The sequence below is a fragment of the Eleginops maclovinus genome, chromosome 1 (assembly GCF_036324505.1).
Source record: "Eleginops maclovinus isolate JMC-PN-2008 ecotype Puerto Natales chromosome 1, JC_Emac_rtc_rv5, whole genome shotgun sequence".
NCBI lineage: Eukaryota > Metazoa > Chordata > Actinopteri > Perciformes > Eleginopidae > Eleginops > Eleginops maclovinus.
In genome coordinates this window covers 11,049,648-11,062,967 of record NC_086349.1, presented here as the reverse complement: position 1 = coordinate 11,062,967, position 13,320 = coordinate 11,049,648, and the positions used below count along the sequence as shown (strand labels likewise).

Sequence of the window (13,320 nt, the reverse complement as noted above, 5' to 3'; positions counted from 1 at the left end):
TCCCAGATGGACCGAGACACAGAGTTTCTGTTTTGTCCTGCAACAAAAGATCAATTAACATTCCCAGTGGAGAATTGAGGAGCGGCGCTGCTTTTGTTGCTCATTTACGCTGATGTTGGGGACTGGTGGGAAACTGCGAAGACAGGACTACTCACACTGCTCCCACAAGGCCGGCTTCACATCTGGGGCCAGCAGTGATGGAGGCCCTCAGAGGCACACTGCCAGCTCGCTCATAATGCCATTAACTTGACAGTAATTTGACACAGTTCATATATAACAGGGTCTGCAGACCCTCAGGGGATGTAAGACAAAAGCTTATGATTAAATATGGCCTATAGTTGTTCAGCAGTGACTAATATGTGACTAAAAACAACAATATCATAAATGTGATGTGTTTCAACACATATTTGAACATGCAGTACACAGTGTTTGAAACATGTTTTCTTATCAAACACATTCACAGTTTACAATCCTACTTTTAGAAATGTTTGTAGTAATTGTGAAAATATAAGTATATATACAGTATAATGTCCTTGAAATAACACTGTCACGTATGCTTAAGACCACCCTATAGTAGGCTAACCTATATTTTGGTAAAGGAGCCTAATGTAGAATCATACTCACGTTTTCGTTTCAGGCAAATGTAGGTAACCTGTCAGTTCTTCTCATCTAAGGCTTCATTTAATAGGTTTTACATGTTCTGTCTATATTCCTTTCTTTCTTTCTTTCTTTCTTTCTTTGTGTGGATTGTACTTTTTGGAGGGAAACTATTTCAACTGAACTCAGATTACAACATTGCTAAAATACACCCCGGTCAATGTGTTCGTAATGAGGAAGGGGTACTTACAAACTTAAAAAGTCATGGTGTGCACATGACACGAGCCACTAACTGCAACACGACAGCACGCGGTCTTCGACTCGCGTCGGCGATAACGTGCGACCCTCGCCTGCCTTCACACCTTGTACACGAGCCAGCGGCAGCCTTTGATCAGCGTGTCCTCACATTATGGTAGTTTCTTCACATTTTACTACTGTGGGAAACTCACGCGTGTTCAAGACAATGTGTGAACTGTGGACGTTAAGCAGCGCGTGATTGTAAAAGCAACAGGTGGGTAATGAAATGTTTCCACTGCAGACAGTTGTCCCCGCTATTTAATCACCTCTTTACCTGCTCCTTCCTTCCTCTTTCAGTTAATGTTCCTCATTTAAACAGTATTTAGACTAAATGCAGGGAGCCCATGATAAAACATGTCAAATGTTCTCCTTAATAGAAGATTTAGCTGTGTAAAAATACTCCTGTCTGTAAGAGGAAATGAAAGCGTTCAGTTTGTATTGTTTTATTGAGTGAAGCATTTGGTTCTAATTGCAGTAAGACCCCTTTGAAGATGTTCACTTTGGTGTGTATCTCGTCCCCTATTTTATCTCTAAAAATGTAATTTGGCCCTTGAATTCATGATAAATGTTTAGATGAACGCTATGATAACATGTTAATTACCTGTTGCTTATCTTGGGAAACATTCCCCACACAGATAAATGCTCTCTGAGTTATTGACATGTTCTCCATTGTTGTACTGGGAGTCCCACTGGTCAGAGTGTGGGAACCCCAGCCCTTCCTCAGCCACATGGCTTTGTTATGCTAATCCCTCAGTATAAAATGAGGAGCAGCCCCTCCAGGGACATCAGAGCTTACACTGCACTCCAGAAGAAGCAGCTACCTTTACCTACACAGACATGGCTCCCTGCTCCACCAACTACTCCTCTATTCATCACATCAGGATCTCTGAGAAAGACAACATTAAAGTAAGAACTGGATTGGATTTTAATGCTCATGAATTTTTCCCTCATGTACATTCAACATTTTGATTGTTTATTTTTGTGTATCATGAACTAACCTTTCTGTCTTCTCTTCCCCAGATGAGAAAACCTGTTGTGGAGAAAATGCGCAGAGATCGCATCAACACTTGCATTGAGCAGCTCAAAGCCATCCTGGAAAAGGAGTTCCACCAGCAGGAGCCCAACTCCAAGTTGGAGAAAGCTGACATCCTGGAGATGACTGTGAGCTTCCTGAGACAGCAGCTTCAGCCGGGCCTCTGTCAGAGCGACTACAGCCAAGGCTTCCCTCACTGCTGGAGGGACTCAGTGCACTTCTTGTCTGCAAGATCCGACTCCCCGGTCGCTCCTCTCCAGCAGCAGCAGCAGCAGCTGCACAGATCCAGCAGTTCCTCCTCAGTCTGCTCCACCCTCAGGCCCACAATGCTGCAGGACAGCAGCAGCAGTGGAGGCCCAGTGTGGAGGCCTTGGTAGAGACTCTGAAACACAGACACTCCGACACCTGAGGGGCTCTCCCTCACTATGTAGGAAATATATTTCCAGCCTGCTCACTTATGGTGGGTTTCCTTATTGTCTCATCACATTGATGGACAAGTAGTAAAAAGCAAAGGCTCTCACTTATTTGAAAGTTTTCCCTGCTTTGACTTTAATTCACCTTTGATGTTTGCTTTTCCTTTCCCTGAAAGCTGGAGGTTGATGATGGTTCTGTCAAATCTTGACAGTTTACTCCAGTGGAGTTTATCTTAGGTCTGCTTGATGTAACAGTATCTGCCATACTGTGCTAAACTGACAGCTGCTGTTGAGAATATTTCTCTTATGTTTTGATTTAACCACGCCAAATGTTAATGGTGTGTGTGTGTGTTGTGTGTGCAAATGGATGCACATATTAACATTGGTGTTGATATTGCTGGTTTGCTATCACATTTAGGCTCTTAAAACAGATGTTTAACAGTTGTATGACAATTAATAATAAAAAGATACAATCATTTAAAAAACGCTGATTCAATATTTGTTATTCCATGAAGCAAGTGTAAATATTTGTATTGTCATTTGATAATTCCAGTGATGTAAAGTTACTAAGTACATTTACTCATGTACTGTCTTTAAGTACAATTGTGAGATACTTGTACTTTATTTGAGTATTTCTATTTTATGCTACTTTGTACTTCTACTCCACTACAATTCAGAGGTAAATCGTGTACTTTCACTCCACTTCATTTATTTAATACCTTGAGTTACTTTGCAGATGATTAGTGATATATCAAAACAAAATCAACACTCAAATTAGACTTTAGTTTGGACCTGGACTAAATTCACAAATTCGCCTGCAGTATACAAAGGAATTCAAACTAGCTGCACCTTCACTGACTTTGATAACACTTTAATGGATCAATAATTATAATCTAAACATATAATATATATTATTCTGAAATGGACCAATATTCATAATTGGTATTTTAAGTATATTTTGAAACTAATACTTTTGTACTTTTACTTGAGTAACATTTTGAATGCAGGACTTTTATTTAACAGAGTATTCATACACTCTGGTACTTTTACTCAATGTACTTCTCCCACCTTTGGATAATTCAAAGGTAACTGATACTGTTTTGGGCCAGTTTTCATCATGAACACTGGCGCTGGAAAAATCATCTAGTTAATAAAATCAAGTGAAATATCTAATAGTCAAAACAATATTTAAAAACTAAACCAACACACACATACACACACACACACACACACACACACACACACACACACACACACACACACACACACACACACACACACACACACACACACACACACACACACACACACACACAAAATACAGTTGTGTATTCACAATCCAATGTGAATAAATGAATTCCAATTCCAAGTAGATCACAAAATGTTTATTAAATCCTAATGTTCAACACTTTCAAACATAACAATATGTTTCACAATAAATCAAATTTCCAATACTTAGTATTTACTTACAGTGAAATGTATTACAAAAGAATACACAGCACAAATGAGCTGCATTTAGGCAGATACATTCTTCCTTTATTAAAGGCAAATAGGTCACAACAGTATAGCACTGTATTTTCCAAGACAATGTGACATGCCTCTTAAACTTTAGAACAAGTTTAACTTCATATATTAAATACGTTACATCAAGTAACAACACACCAATAATAACCTCACTGCGATGCAGGTTGATTCGGAGAAATGTTGCACATATTGATTGATCTCCAGTGTGAATTTTGGATTAGGAGGATAGAGTCCTCCTTACGTATCTTATCATCAATATGATGAAACACTAAAAACACCATGAGTGAGCAGGCTGGAAATATATTTCCTACATAGTGAGGGAGAGCCCCTCAGGGGTCGGTGTGTCTGTGTTTCAGAGTCTCTACCAAGGCCTCCACACTGGGCTTCTGCCGCTGCTGCTGCTGCTGCTGTCCTGCAGCATGGTGGGCCTGAGGGTGGAGCAGACTGAGGAGGAACTGCTGGATCTGTGCAGCTGCTGCTGCTGCTGGAGGCCTTGCAGATGTGAAAAGGGGAAGCCTTGGCTGTAGTCGCTCTGACACAGGCCTGGCTGAAACTGCTGCTTTAGGAGACTCACAGTCATCTCCAGGATGTCGGCTTTCTCCAGCTTGGAGTTGGGCTCCTGCTGGTGGAACTCCTTTTCCAGGATGGCTTTGAGCTGTTCAATGCAAGTGTTGATGCGATCTCTGCGCATTTTCTCCACAACAGGTTTTCTCATCTGGGGAAGGGAAGACAGAAAGGTAAGTTCATGTTTCCAATAATAAACAATCAAAATGTTAAATGTACATGAAAAAAAGCATTAAAATCCAATCCAGTTCTTACTTTAATGTTGTCTTTCTCAGAGATCCTGATGTGATGAATAGAGGAGTAGTTGGTCGAGCAGGGAGCCATGTCTGTGCAGGAGAAGGTAGCTGCTTCTTCTGGAGTGCAGTGTAAGCTGTGATCTCTCTTCAGGAGCCAATCTTCATTTTATAGGGACCCATTAGCATAAAAAGGCCATGTGACTCCGGCAGGGCTGGGGTTTGTAACAATGGGACACACAACAATAACTCAGTGTTGAAGCAATCACAGGCTGACCAGTAGAGATAAAACCATTCCCAGGATATATATCAGACTGAGAATGATGCGCTGTCAGTTTCTGTTGCTTATCTCACACTCCAGTTACACATGGGACCACAAGCAGTATCTCCTGATGTGCTCCCAGGGAATAATTAAACAGGATTTAATGCATTGGTGCAACAGGGGAATAAGGTATTGAAAGTAAGCATGTTATTATTGATTTAAATCATAGTGTGCAAAAAAGGGAGTTCTTCAAGCTATATTAGAAAATTAAGCTCCATCCAACCAATACAAGTTTACGTAAACTAAACATAACGTGAGGACTTTAATAACAAATGCAATTTAATAAAATAAACAACAAATTATGCACTGCTGCGCTGCAGATTTAAATGAAACTAGATTTTCTTAAATTGGAGAAAGAAAGTATGCTGGTACAAAGCAGCAGGTATACATGGATTAACATGTTTCTGCATTAATTGTTATCTTTAGTTTTTTTTGTGAGACATCTTGGATATGCATAGTTTTAAGAGCAACATTTGGACCATTGTTACTGTCCAACAAACGGAAAAATAATGGCCTGAAAGATGATTTAGTCTTCTTATCTCCAGACAATACATCTGTTAAATATTTTGTGGTGTTGAACACTTTTTTTTTCTTAAATGCAATGTAGCCGAAAGCTTGGTAAATAAAACTAAAATCTTCCCCCCAGCACATTGCTTATGTCCTTGTCTGTTCACAATAAAACTCCTGCTTGTTCACCCATGGCACACTTCTATTGTTGGCCGAGGGTATTAAGCCGTGAGTGGACAGAGAGACTGTGGGAAAACTGAGCTCGGACTCTACTCACACATCTACCGGTCAATGGGCTGACCTCCCAGCCACAAAAGGCCTTTTCATCTCTTCTCTCAAACAACAGCCAACAGCAGCACTGTGTGTGTGTGTGTGTGTGTGTGTGTGTGTGTGTGTGTGTGTGTGTGTGTGTGTGTGTGTGTGTGTGTGTGTGTGTGTGTGTGTGTGTGTGTGTGTGTGTTGCACATACACACTGAAGCAATTTTTTGCATTTTTTGATGTGCACTGTTACGTCATGCTGCCAAGCTGAAACTTTTTTATGTGAGCAGCTGCCACTTGTTGTCAGATCCCTAGAAATGTGATCATATAACTTGTTTTGTTGACTCGAGCCAACATTTATAAACTTTAAGAGATTCAAAGGTCACTAAATCTAATGTAAATATATTTTTTAAACGGATAAATGTTTTTTCTCCAACACATAAACTTGATTTTTAGATCTAAAGAAATGTAAACTTTTTTAGAAACATAAAAGGCTCTCACATTATTGTTTCTATTCTCAGAAAAATGACATTTCAACCACAAGTGTTATTATGTTAGTCCTACAGTACCGTCGCTGGGGGGCGTTATAGATTCCCTCCAACAGCACACAGGGCTTACTGAAGGGCTTACTGACTCCTGGGTTTTAATTGGCTTATCTGGTATAGCACACAGTTTTATTCACAATATTTCAGCTAAACAACAAATGATGGGAACTTTAATGATTAATTTAAATACGATATTTGTTTTTGATTGATGTTTTTCTCTGTTTGCCTTCACTTTTTATAGGCTGAAGTCTTTGGGACATCAAAACATTTTAAACAAATAATTGTGTTCTAGCAGCCAATCATAAATGGTGTGGTTGCTACACATTTCCTTTACATAAAACAATCATTCTGATTGGTCTGAGCTAGGATTGGAGGAGCAAAAATGGAAAAAAATCACTGGTCCCAGCTCTGGCAAGGTAAGCCATGTGGCATGTGGATTTTCTCTCTTTAGTACAAACAAACAGATGTCAACACCAAAAATAGTTGTTACATGCTGCATTTTATTAATTGTTGGACTTGTAATCAAAGCACTTTCATTATACACTTACGTTTGTATAGTTAAAGGGTTTGGAGCAGCTGAGTATATTAATATGATAATGGAAAAGGTTGTCCCATTTTGACCATGTCATCCGAGGTAGACAGGGGTTATAAATGCATTTTAAAGTCCTCCCCAACATTTTGTTAACAGCTGTCATCCTTTATTGATATTAATAGCACCATAAGTTGGATTTTACAAATGTGAGCACAGCTACATAAAGCCCTTTTTAGTTATTTTCTTTTCCCCTATAGAGATTCTCGTACACATACAATTAATGTTTTACATTTAGTTCTAAAATACATTTAAAACTGACACTTAACCTGTGATGTCCCAATTTTACTACCCCATATACCTGCCACATACAACTCAAATATTTACATGCTTCATTGTTTGTTCATGGTATACATTTGAATACAGTTCTGGAAATGTGCGGGTGTGTTCATTTGGGGCTTCAGGGCAATAATATAGATTTTGGGAAAGAAGTAGCCCATGAGGAAGGCCAGGACACTGAAGAGTATGGCGAAAACATGTGCAGCAATGGTGAACGGGCCTCTGCTGACGAGGTAGAGGGTGAAGAAGCTCATCCAGGACATCATGTACACCATGAGGCTGAAGGTCACACTCTTGGCCTCGTTGTAGTTGGCTGGCAGGTCTTTGCCCATGTAGCTGAAAGAGAAGCAGAGGACGCTGAGCAGTGATACATAAGCCAGCTCACTGGCCGCACCAGGAGAGAGGGTGTTACTGCACTCCAACACAATGCTGTCCTCGTAGAAGTTCAGATCCTTTGAGGGCTTGGGGGGGTTAAGGGCCACACGGAGTACAGAAATTAGCAAGATGGTGACAGACACCACAAAAATGGTAAACTCTGGCCCATGGTTTTTAGCCCATTTGTCATAGGCCGGTGGCAGCTTGGATGCAAATTTGAAAATGCAGACAACCTGAACAGAGCGCACGGTGATGCAGGCCAGGCACACAGTGAAGCTGAAGATGAATAGAGGCTGCTTGAGGATGCAGGCCAGAGGAGAAGGCTGGCCAAAATGGCACAAAGTGCTCATGGCACTTGCAGTCAAGGCTGCCAGCATCAGGAGGCAGGTGCGGCCTCCAGCAGATTTGGCCACAGGCGTGTTCAGGTTGAGCAGGAGGATTACTGCAGAACTGGAGGTCATGAGAAGACAGGTGGCCAGAAAAACCAGTAGGGCAATGGAGAGGGGGTCGTCCCAGGGGAGCAGCAGGACAGTCCTTTCCAGACACTGCTGGCTCTTCGGGGGTGCCCACTCCTCTGGGAGACATGGCTGGCATGTAGTGGGTTCTGAGGAAAGAGAGTTGTTTCTTTTTAAAACGGACTGGGTGAAAAGGTATTATGAGCACTCAGCGCCATCTGTTGGCCAACCCAAATACACACAACAGTTTACAGATAATGCTGTGTTGGGGAGATCACTTTGTTAAACTATACCAAAATGAAAAAAATATAAAAAAGAAAATAATTTAGTTTTATTTAGACTTTAAAATAATAGGATGACTATGTGAGTCAGTGTGATCTTTGTCCTGACTGGTGGGGTGGAGCAGCTGTGTACTGCCTTCATCCAGCACTTAAATGTTGTGTTTTTCTCATTAACTAAGAAAATGTTTTCAACTTTAAATTATGGGATTTATTTGAAGGGGCTTATTAATACATGAATACTACTGTGTAAAAATATTTGTCTATATAAATTTAAGAAGTACATTTTAAAACAAGCACAAGTTTCATGTGTGGGCCATATTCTATAATACTTTTTGAATTTTCTGAGGGCCGATTCAAATGGACAACGGGCCACATTTGGCCCCCTAGGCCGTAGTATGGACACCCCTGCATTACACAATAACTCCATTTATGAGGCTAAAAGCTAGGCTTGGCTTAACTTTGGAGCAGGGCTAAGCTAGATTTTGAAAGTATCCAACCAGAAAAAAGGTTCATCCCTTCAAGCCTCCCTCTAAAGCCACTAACCCCAAAACACTTGAAAACACACTGCTTGAAAGACTTGATTAGTCCAGAGAGCACATCAAACTACCTTATGTTTCAATCAAGGGGTAAGAATACGATGATATTTTGTAAATGTTTCCAATACAGAGAGCAACGATCTTATCCCAAATCACATTTCCATCCCTATCCCCTGAATATTAGTCTTTTGAATTTGAATCTTTTGAACACTATGTGTGTGTTTATGTTACCACTAGCATTTAGAAATGTAGCAGAGGGGCAGGCCTTGCAGTCGAAGCAGCATACGTGTTGCCCTATCTGCAGCCTCTTGTGGCCAAACAGGCACGGTGGAGAGCAGATTGACAGCGGCACCTGGACAGAAAAACAAGGCATGACAAAGGTAATGTTTTTAATTTAAATGGATAGACTTCAAATGTTCAGTCCTGTTAATATTTCCCTTTAAAAATACATTGAGTTGGCAGCTAAAAAAAAAGGATACTGTTGAGGGGAACGTGTTCATATCTTGTTATGTCCATTTTATATTTTCACAAGCCCTTTTGCTGACTTTACTTATAATCGCACCATATTTGCAGTTATTTGGATCTGAGACGTGTTTAAGCCTCACACACAGACACTTGACTCATAGAGACAGCAATAGTTCGTACCGATCTTGAATCTCCTGTGTCGTGCCAGTCAATCAGATCAGCATAAATTGTGAGCGTAATGGGATGTGGGTTGAAAGAGCCCACCTCTTTGAGCGACCACTCAGTGCCCCTCCAAACCCAGAACACAATGTCATATCCTGTTGGCGGGTCACCATTACTGTCAAAGTGCACAGAGGTGTTGTCCACAGAGAATTGCACATCCTTTATCAACCAGAGTAGCTGAGGAAGAGAGGAATAAGAAAACATCAGTTCCTAGCAAGCAAAGTACAGAGAGAGATGTTCTTCTTTGCATAAAAACAAGGTAACCTCTGCTTACCTCCCATGGATCCACGTTCCTCTTTTGGCATTCTCCAGAATCACAACCAAGTGCTTTGTGCAGAGCATGAGCCACAGCGTACACCGCCTTGTACACATTGAAGGAGGAAGTGATGTCGTATTTCTCTAAATAAAACTTCTTCCTGGCGAGGCTGTACAGGTCTGTGCCCTGTAGACAGTCATTTGTATTATTAAAGACCTCCTGTGTGTCACTCAGTTGCATTGCAGCCTTCATTTCCTTTATAGTAAACTCCTCAAAACTAGGCATGGCTGTATATTTGATAGACACACCAAGAACAGTCCCAATAGTGTGGATCCGAGGAATCCCTGATATGAGAGAAGACGCTGACCAGTCCTCCGTCCCGATCCACACCTTACCTGTCACGTTCCGCTCAAGGACAAACGGGAAGAATTCTTTGAGTTTTGACTTGCTGGAGAAAACCACAATGGTGTTGACTTTAGTGTTCAGTAATTTATCCACCACAGTCCTCATGGTCTGGACGGTGTCTTTATAGTACGCAGGGATAACTCCCTGGTAGGCAATGCAGATGCCGTATTGTGATGCTTGCTCTGACAGGCTCTTCATGCCCTCCAGACCATAGTTGTTGTCACTGCCCAAGATTGCAACCCAGGTCCAGTTGAAATGGACCAGAATCTGGATCATAGCTGCCACCTGGTTCTTGTCGCTGGGAATTGTGCGGAGAAAGGATGGATAGCGGAACTTGTTGCCTAGCATTTCATTTGAGGCTTCATAGGATATCTAAAATGAGGCAAAAAGCGTGTGAAAAATGATTGATTATTGTATGGACAAGCAATATCTGGAATTAGACCAATACCAGCTCAAGAAACTGGGATCAGTAGGGCTGGGCAGTGGTACTTTGAATCAGCAAGATACTGAGAGAAATGACCCAGTGCCAAGTGGTATTGAAACTTTTTGCATTCAACTTTTTTCATACTCAAATCTCCCAGAAATACTAGTAAAATACTAGTTTTACTCGTAGCCTCACTGCATGCGTTGCTTGATGATGAAACATGTGGTTGGCGAAGTACTGCATCAGCTAAAACCTTAACAGTCAGTTGTTTGATGAAGTAAAGGAGCAGTGTTGATCAGATCAGTGCATCACTGATCTGGAGGCCTTTAAATGTAATGGGGGATATTCAATAATTCAAGAGCCATGTTTAAAGTTTTCCATGGGAGAACTTACTTGTGGTATAAGATGGGCACCCAGTAAAGCAGCGGGGCCAAACGAGTTGCTGCTGCTGTCTGGCCCAATCAAAGCCACTGCATGTTGACTATTGTTGTAGTTTATGTCCGCCTCAGTCTCAGAGGGGCTTTGATACTGCTGCTTCAGCAGGTCCAGTGTGCCCAGGATGCTGGCCTCTGTGGAGCATATGTCATACATCTGGTAGCCCAGCGTCACTCCTGGTAAAAGAGGCTGGGGTCCTGTGCTGTTGTTGATTTCTTCCACAGCAAATCTCATTGCTTGCAAAAGATAATATCCATGTTTGTTGGCTGTACCTCTAGAAAGGGTTACATGTAAGACATTAAAACCCTAAAACTCAACCTTAATGAGAATAAAGGTCCATTTAAAAAAGGTGTAACTTGTAAGTGGCTAAAGCCCAGCACTCGCTTGGTTGAAGACTACAAATACAAAGTTCAACAGATGTTAAAGATGGCTGTTTGATGATGAAGAATAATTTATTTGAAACTGAATGTTTTTTGTTGTTGATATAAAATGTGACATATCTATAATATCCATCTGTAAATGATCTTACTGCTGTTAAAACAAAACGTATAAACAAACAAAAACATAAAAACTTCAGATTCTAAAGACAAACAACAATATTGGGATTGATTTTATAACCAGACCACCATACATTTGATCAGTAGGAACTGTCCAGTAAAACTCACTCATTGCATGGTACCAAAGCAGGCAGACCATTGCTTTGTCCATCTGGGTAGTGGAGAGGAAAGAATCCAGCGAGGGTGAAGTTGCCTTGCAGCCGCATCCCCTGCCTATAAGAAATGTAATCCAGTTCTCCGCAGGCAAACCGCAACATCAGCCAACCCAAGGAGAGGAACACAGCAGCAGAAAGGTCCATGCTTCACCTCCAACTCACACACACTGCTGCTGGTGAAGCTCTGGGTGTTTGAATAAAAGGGAGGGATGAGAGGATCACGTTTGCGTCTTTCCGGGGAGATTTGGTTGAGTAAAGAGTATTTGCATGTCAGATTTGATTGTTTGACTGTAGAGTTTCCCTCCATTTAAAATGAAAATATCCAATAAAATTATAATTCAAATCATTGATATGTTGTTTGCTTTTTATCAAAGCAGATACTCGATAACAGGAGGCAGTTTTAAAGGTTTTCTGAAAAAGCACTCTTGTTTATTTGAGAATTGCAGTATCTGCATAATAACTTGATACAGCTTTAAAGCGGGTTTTTTTTGCCTGGTTTTTCTTGCCATTTACACACACACACACACACACACACACACACACACACACACACACACACACACACACACACACACACACACACACACACACACACACACACACACACACACACACACACACTTTAACTGGTTAAACATATGTGAAGGTACACAGGCAAGAGTAAAAAGCAGCGCCTTTAATAATAAAAGTTAGAAGTAACGTGTGTTTGCTGTTTTTTTAATGTACTTCAGGAAAATAAGTTTGTGCAGGTGGAACTAAATTTACATTTTGGTTGAAATTTGAGACTCATATTGGTTAACACACCTGTTGTTACTAAACATACAATTTGACTGATACTCACCTGCGTGCAGTTCCCAAACCCAATGTTTTGACAAGAATATTGTGCATTATGTAAACAGTGGTATTATGGAGGCAAATGGACATGGACATTTCGCGTGCCTGAACAGAAAGGTTTGAGTGAAACTATTTGCATTCTGTAAGCTTTCCCGATTTCAACTGAAAAAAGTACATGCCAATAGTTTTTATGAATATTTCAGTTCAAACATGTATGCTGATTTAACAGAATATTTCAGAAAGTTTTCCAAAAACAAAGGTTTGAGATTAACTACTGTACACATATTTCTTTTGGGTAAGCTACCATCATAATAGCAGGAAATAGAAACATCTAACAATGATTGGTGTAAAGTAAATTAAAATTAAAATCCATAAATATAAAAGATAGGAAAAGTTTGCACCATTAAAATGTACAGAAGAGTTAAACATTACAGCCCCGTTAATACAATATTAATATCAATTTTCCCCTTCAGTTATCATTTTGATACTTTTAACGATGTATAATATAAAATAAATATGTGTTAAATTTGTTTTTACAAAATGCTTTGAAATATCTTTGCCCACAATTGTAACAGCATACTTGAAATTGAGGTTTATCAAAATAATTTATTTTAAATTAGCTAAAGAATAGAAATATGGTCGTGGTCAAACTATTGATTATGAATGTTTATTATTTTTTGATTTAGTCATTAAAGAAAAATGGAGTGTAATGCCCTGAACAATATACCTTTTCCAATACAATCAAATAGTAGTAGATTT

At 40.2% G+C, this 13,320-nt stretch overlaps 3 protein-coding genes across 4 annotated transcripts; 1 reads left to right on the top strand and 2 right to left on the bottom strand.

Moving 5' to 3' along the window:
* Positions 1-1,657: 1,657 nt before the first annotated feature.
* On the top strand, positions 1,658-2,690 carry her12 (hairy-related 12). The gene is made up of 2 exons (XM_063892121.1): positions 1,658-1,800; positions 1,915-2,690. The coding sequence occupies exons 1-2, from the start codon at positions 1,732-1,734 to the stop codon at positions 2,302-2,304; spliced, it is 459 nt and encodes a 152-aa protein (XP_063748191.1). The 5' UTR covers positions 1,658-1,731; the 3' UTR covers positions 2,305-2,690.
* Positions 2,691-3,937: 1,247 nt separating this feature from the next.
* LOC134870457 (transcription factor HES-5-like) lies at positions 3,938-4,786 on the bottom strand. Its single transcript, XM_063892630.1, has 2 exons — positions 4,684-4,786; positions 3,938-4,579 (listed from the first exon to the last, which is right to left on the bottom strand). Exons 1-2 carry the CDS (start codon positions 4,750-4,752, stop codon positions 4,226-4,228), a joined length of 423 nt encoding a protein of 140 aa, XP_063748700.1. The 5' UTR covers positions 4,753-4,786; the 3' UTR covers positions 3,938-4,225.
* Positions 4,787-6,808: 2,022 nt separating this feature from the next.
* Positions 6,809-13,005, bottom strand: LOC134868805 (taste receptor type 1 member 1). Of its 2 annotated transcripts, none has more exons than XM_063890112.1 (6): positions 11,681-13,005; positions 10,974-11,289; positions 9,770-10,528; positions 9,454-9,672; positions 9,040-9,160; positions 6,809-8,140 (listed from the first exon to the last, which is right to left on the bottom strand). In XM_063890112.1, the coding sequence occupies exons 1-6, from the start codon at positions 11,869-11,871 to the stop codon at positions 7,215-7,217; spliced, it is 2,532 nt and encodes an 843-aa protein (XP_063746182.1). In that variant the 5' UTR covers positions 11,872-13,005; the 3' UTR covers positions 6,809-7,214. The 2 variants fall into 2 exon arrangements, with proteins under 2 accessions (XP_063746182.1, XP_063746191.1); XM_063890121.1 differs by having other exon boundaries at positions 9,538-9,672.
* Positions 13,006-13,320: the final 315 nt, after the last annotated feature.